Below are 6,688 nucleotides of genomic sequence, written 5' to 3'. Positions count from 1 at the left end.
TATTCAGCATCAGAGAATACATACTGGGGAGAAACCCTATGAGTGTAAAACATGTGGGAAAGCCTTTAGTCACAGCTCATCCCTTAGCCAACATCAGAGGATCCACACTGGAGAGAAACCCTTTGAATGCAATGAATGTGGAAAAGCCTTCAGTAACAGCTCATCCTTTACTAAACATCAGAGAATTCATACTGGGGAGAAACGTTATAAATGTAGTGAATGTGGAAAAGCCTTCAGCCAGAGCACACATGTTATTCAGCATCAAAGAATCCATACTGGAGAAAAACCCTATGAATGTAATCAGTGTGGAAAAGCCTTCAGTGAAAACTCATCCCTTACTCGACATCAAATAATCCATTCTGGAGAAAAACCACATGAATGCAATGAATGTGGGAAAACTTTTCGGCACAACTCTTCTCTTAGTCAACATCAGAGAATTCATACTGGAGAGAAACCCTATGAGTGTAATATATGTAGGAAAACATTCAGTTGCAGATCATCACTTTGTAAACATAAAAGACTCCACATTGAGAAGTTATGTAAATGAAATATGTGATAAAACTTTTCAACAAGAGCTTATCCTTTATAGATACATGAGAATTGATGCTAAAATGACATTGTACAAATGTTCACTATATTTACTTATAAGATACAACTTTTTAATAGTTACTTCATTAATCATCTGTATTTTCATCTGTGTTGGTCCTAATTACCAATAAAGATTATGACTCCTTATACCTCAGTAGGCCTTATTTTGTTTTATGGTCTTACAGAGCAAGTCTCCCCTTCACCAGTCAGCCTTTTTTCATAAAAGAATCTCATATTTTTGCCAGTTTATTTTTTTTAACATTAATTGTGCTTTTGTGTAATAAAAGAACCATGAGGTCACAAATCTAGTAGTAAATCTAAATTGTTTAACTACTAAATATTGACCCCTTTTACTATATTTATTCATCAAATACTTGTACAGAGGTATTTCTTCTTTATTATTCTGTTGTAATATTTTATAATTTAAACATTTTTTTCTTAGTGGGTCACTACCCAAATATTTGGGATGTTTTGCCATTAATGTAAATTAATTTTCCTTTTAAAAGTTAATTATTTTTATTACCAGTATATAGTTGTTTTTGTCAGGTTTAACTTTTATCTCAATTCCTTACTGAGCTAATCTCAATTTTTGTTGAGAATTTTAATTTTCTATATAAAGAAGTGTGTTTTCAACCTTTTCATTAACAAGATTTATCCTTTTAACATCTTTTTTACTGTAAGTTTAAGAACTTCTAAAACTATGTCAAATAGAAGTAAAAAAGGAAACTCTTATTTCACCTTTTTTTTCCCCAGTGGGAAAGCTTATTTCTCTGTTACCTTTTGGTTTTTATCATTGTGCTAATAAAAAAGCCCTTTTGTTCCTCTGTGTGTCACAAATGAGTACTGTATTTTGAGAATACTTTTTGTGTTTTTCTGATATTAGGTTGTAGACTTGGAGCCTTGTGTATAAAGAAATATTTTGAAATGGATCCTTGAAGAATAAGAGCTGAGATGCTATAGGCACAAATGGAAAAGGAACTTCTCAAGCAATAAAAGAAGTGTCTTTCACCGGTATCATAGAGGGTAGGAGAGAGCAGCCATTTCCCCTTTACTGAGCACAGTGAAAAGTAATTGTGCTCCTCCTGTAGACCAGTGCAATAGACTTGACAGTCCTTCCTGCCCTAACCCTAAGAGACTACAGTATTTAGGTGATGGGATTTTGGTTAGAAACAATTGAAATGTTTGTAAAAGTGCTTTGCAAATTACAAAATATTCTACAAAGATAAACTTATTTAAATTGTTAAATTTTGAATAAAATTCTTGTGAAAACATTTGTTTAAGCCAACCTTATGGTGATTGGTATTGATTGTTTTTTTAACCATTTAAGGATTCCACTTAAGTCATTTCTTGTGATGGTTAGACATTCATAAACATTTATTAAGCAGTTATCATATATCAGGTACTGTGCTAAGAGCTAGTTGGGTTCTACACAAAAATTTTGAAATCACTGATAATGCCAAAGCAGATTTCACCAATGGTGATTCTCCATATAGACCTGGCCCTGAAGTCATTCTTCACATAAACTAAAGAGAAAACCTTCCAGTGATTTGAGTAATACACCTGGCTTCCTGACTTCACCTCACCGTTTTATTGTCCCTCTCATAATGCAGACAAATCTTGAAGATATTAACGGGATTTTGCTACTTCATTTCCTACATGAACTATTCATAATTGTACTAGAGATGTTAGCTATGTGAATAAGAAAAGGAAAAAATTGAATTTTAAATAAAATTTTATATTTAAATAAAATTTTATATTTACATTACATAACAGTACTATGTCACAAAGATCATACATTATGACCAGATATGATTTCTACTAGGAATACAAGGCTCTTTCAATATTAGGAAAACTGTCAGCATAACTGATCAAATCAATTTGAAAAGTCACAATTATATCAATAGATGCAGAAAGTCTTTGATGGAATACAACACCTTTTGATGTCCATTATCACACTATTCAATATTGTACTAGAGATGTTGGTTATAACAATAAGACAAGAAAAAGAAATTGGAGGAATAAAAATAGGCACTGAGGTAACAAAATTATGTTGGAAGTTGATATGTTATATGAGAACCATAAAGAATAGTGAAAAAACTACCTAGCAGACAGCTAGGTAGCTCAGTGGGTTGAGAGTTAGGTATAGATACTCTCTTAGCTGTGTAACCCTGGTTAAATTACTGGACCCTCATTGCCTAACTCTTACCATTCTTCTGCCTTACAACCAATATATAGTATTGATTCTAAGAAAGTAGGGTTTAAAAAAAAAAAAAACAAAGCTTAATAACTACAGCAAAGTTGCAGGATATAAAATAAACCCTAATCAATCCACATTTCTACATTCTATCTACAAAACCCAGTAGGAATAGTCAGAGAAATCCCATTTACAATAATAGCAGACAAAAATATTTGAGACTTGTTCCTATCAAAACAAATACCGGGGGTGGGGGTGGGGGGCAGCTGGGTAGGTCAGTGGAGTGAGAGTCAGGCCTAGAGACAGGAGGTCCTAGGTTCAAACCCGGCCTCAGCTACTTCCCAGCTGTGTGACCCTTGGCAAGTCACTTGACCCCCATTGCCCACCCTTACCAATCTTCCACCTATGAGACAATACACCGAAGTACAAGAGTTTAAAAAAAAAAAACCAGGGATAGTATAAAAACACAGGTCTAAATAATTGGAAAACAAATTGCTCATGGGTATGTGAGCAATAAAAATGACAATTCTTAGTTAATTTACTTAGGGTTATTCTAATCAAACTTCCAAAAAATTATTTTATACACAAGAAAAATTGTAACAAGATTCGCATAGAAGAACAAGATCAAGAATATTAAGGAAATCAATGAAAAAAAATTAAGGAAGGCGGCCTTAGCAGTACCAGACTTCATACTAGATTACAAAGTGATAATCATCAAACAAACTGATACTCGTTAAAAAGGAGTGGTGGATCAGTGGAATAGGTGAGGTACTTAAAACAGTGGTAAATGTCCCTAGTAATCTAGTCTTTGAAAAACCCAATGATTTTTGAAGAATTCAACATTTGACAAAAATTGCTGGGAAATCCAGAAAGCAGTGTGGTAGAAACTAGGCACAGGACAATATCTCACATTGTTTAACAAGATAATGGATATGTGATTTTTGAGAAGATTTGTTCCTAATGTATTATTTTAAATTCGAAATAATGCTCTTTCCTCATTGCTTCCTGGCAAGTCAAAATGTTCTCACATTCCTTACCCCAGAGCAGCTTCTAAAATTGGGATGATTGAGATTAGGGACCCCATCTTGTCTAGTAAACAAGAACAGGGAGAAGGGAAAAATAAGACATGAAAAGGATAAGTGAAGTGAGGTTAACTAAGTCATTGTCCAGAAAAACCTGTTTTTCCCTGGGGAAAAGTTAATCAGAAATGAGCTTTCTGTGAAAGTCAAAATAACATCCACATGAGAAAATGACTCCCTTTACTGTCTCACAGTCCAGGATAAGAGATATAGTGGAAAAGTCCCAAATCCCACGCTACTGTTCAAAAATAACTTTCAGACAGATGATAAGGGTTACTGCTGCTTCCCCAGGGTTATGTATCATTTATGAACATTTTCTTTGTATCTTAAATCCTATAAAAACTGTATTATAATTTTAGTTTGGGGCAGCCTTCAGTAAGAAGTTTGTTCTGCCCATCTAGGTACATTTATTAATCAATAGATTAATATATAAATATTGGTTTTCTGAGGTACCCCACTTCATAAGAGAAAAAGGTCATTCTAGTTCCTGAAATTTGTTTTCTTGAAGATAGAAAAGGAACTCAATTTTTAACTATAAACATTCTAATTATTTTCTTATGCTGAAATACCCAATGATGGGACCTTATAGTTGGTTATTGTTCAAAAGGACCTATGTGTTCAGATTCTTTGATAAAATGTGAGCCTGGTTTCTTTTTAAACAAAGATATTCTCTTCCTCTTTTATCCAGGACCCTCTTACACAAGAGGCAGTAAATGGTATTAGACCTGGTATCAATCATCTTGGAGTTAAAGCATCCCCATACCAAGTAAGTCAGCATGTAGTATTTTTGTTCTGCCAGTATTTAACGGGGAGAAATGGATTCTGATGTTCAAAATTTGTCATCAAAACTATGTTATTTGCAGGCTTCCCTTCCCTTTGAGCTCAATTCTGTGTCTATGACTTCTGATATTCCCACAAATATAAAATACTGTGTATGCCCAGATCTCACAAAGGCCTTTTCTTTTCCATCTTTATTCACCTAGATTCTTAGTATCTGTTAGTTTTCTAGCTTGATTCTATTCCACTAACCTGAACCAAAACAGCTCAAGGGTTTTGTGAAATCCCTTGTCTTTGTAGCGAGTGGATTTATCAGAATTCATAAGGAAGAAGTCTTATTATGCAGTTAGTAGATGATGTACTCATTGCTAATGCCCATTAGAAGGTTGATTTTATTGGTGTTTTGTTTCTTTAATATAGGGGTTCTTAAGCTTTTTTGTATGTTGGACTCCTTTTGTAGTCTGATGAAGATTATGTATCCTCTCTGAGAAGAATATTTTTAAAGTAAGACAAGTAAGATTATAAAAGAAACTAATTATATTGAAATTCAGTTATAAGATTATAAAAGAAACTAATTATATTGAAATTCAGCTATCAATGTTTTCTCCAAGTTCATGGATTCTAGGTTAAGTGGGGAGAGGAGAGAATAAGCATTTTTCTGGTGCCTACAATGTGCCAGTTATGCTAAAAGCTTTAAAAATGTTATCTCATTTGATTCACATGACAGCCTAATGAAGTAGGTGCTAATGTAAATCCCCATTTTACAGTTGAGGAAACTGAGGCAAAAAGAGATTAAGTAATGTTAAGAATCCTTAATCTGATATATTATTAATGAATAATTAAGCATTCATTAAAGCTTACTAAGTGCAAAGCATTGTACTAAGTTCTGGGGAAACAAAAAGGAAAGTAAGACCATTTCTGCTCTTAATGCCATTTCTCCTTATAAAATGCCAGCAGTTTCTGTTGTTGAACCATTTGCCCATGTAAAGGATTTTGGTCACAAGAACTTTCTTTTCAGGATCTTCAATAGTATCTTGACTATTTGTAACATATTGCATCTAACTCCTAGTTACAGCCTTTTAGTTTCCTTGTTATGTTACTTCTGAAAGGCAAAAGATTCTTAGTAATGAGAGTATTCATTGTCATTCTTAATAATGACCCATTTTTTTGAGGAAATTCACTGGAGTCCATTTTAATGCTTTAGTTTTTTGCCTCGATCCTGATGGTTGATATGACAGCTGATCTATTCATCTCTTACATGAAAATGTATCCAGGGGGCAGCTGGGTAGCTCAGTGGATTAAGAGTCAAACCTAGAGACGGGAGGTCCTAGGTTCAAAGCTGGCCTCAGACACTTCCCAGCTGTGTAACCCTGGACAAGTCACTTGACCCCCATTGCCCACCCTTACCACTCTTCCACGTATGAGCCAATACACAGAAGTTAAGGGTTTAAAAAAGGAAAAAAAATGTATCTAGCATCTCTCTCTTCCTTGATATTCCTTTCCCTTCACTCCTGTCCAAGCAGGAAACAAGCATTTATTAAGTTCTTACTCTATGCCAGGCATTTTGCTAAGTACTTTACAATATACTGTACCTGAGAAATCCTGTATAAGGTAAGAAGCTTTGTTTCAGAACATGAGTAACTATTTCTCTGACTTCCTTTAGAGGTTCCTGATGGCCACTCTGTTACTGTCACTAGCAGTCAATACAGTTTCTCACATCACCAAAAAGGAGATAGATTAGTGTAGCAAGTATACTTTTTCAACTCATTCTCCTAGAGTCAAGGCAAAGGTCTAAGCATACTGAGAAGGGTTTGGGGTTATCCTTTTCCCAGAGCTTTTGGCCTGAACAATCTCTGTTTTTTTTTCCCTTTTAGCCACTGTTGGCTCGAATCACAGTTCTATTTAGCTATTTAATGCTAATTAGATTAAATTTTTCAAAAGGATATTTACTTTTCAGATATAGCAAGAAAATAACAATGTTTTCTCACAGTATCTCAGTAACACACTCCCCTATCCCACCTCAGGCTTTGAAAAGAATGTGCTCAGACTT

General features: G+C 34.3%; 1 protein-coding gene across 1 annotated transcript in view; it reads left to right on the top strand.

The window, feature by feature from the left end:
- Positions 1 to 547, top strand: part of LOC123236565 (zinc finger protein 79-like) — a 94,598-nt gene extending 94,051 nt beyond the window's left edge. Inside the window, exon 4 of the mRNA XM_044662972.1 lies at positions 8 to 547. Within this exon, the coding sequence (XP_044518907.1) occupies positions 8 to 547 (540 nt within the window). The remainder of the gene's footprint in view (positions 1 to 7) is intronic.
- Positions 548 to 6,688: the final 6,141 nt, after the last annotated feature.

The sequence above is a fragment of the Gracilinanus agilis genome, chromosome 2 (assembly GCF_016433145.1).
Source record: "Gracilinanus agilis isolate LMUSP501 chromosome 2, AgileGrace, whole genome shotgun sequence".
In the NCBI taxonomy this organism is placed as follows: Eukaryota; Metazoa; Chordata; class Mammalia; order Didelphimorphia; family Didelphidae; genus Gracilinanus; species Gracilinanus agilis.
This window is presented reverse-complemented; position numbering and strand designations above follow the sequence as displayed.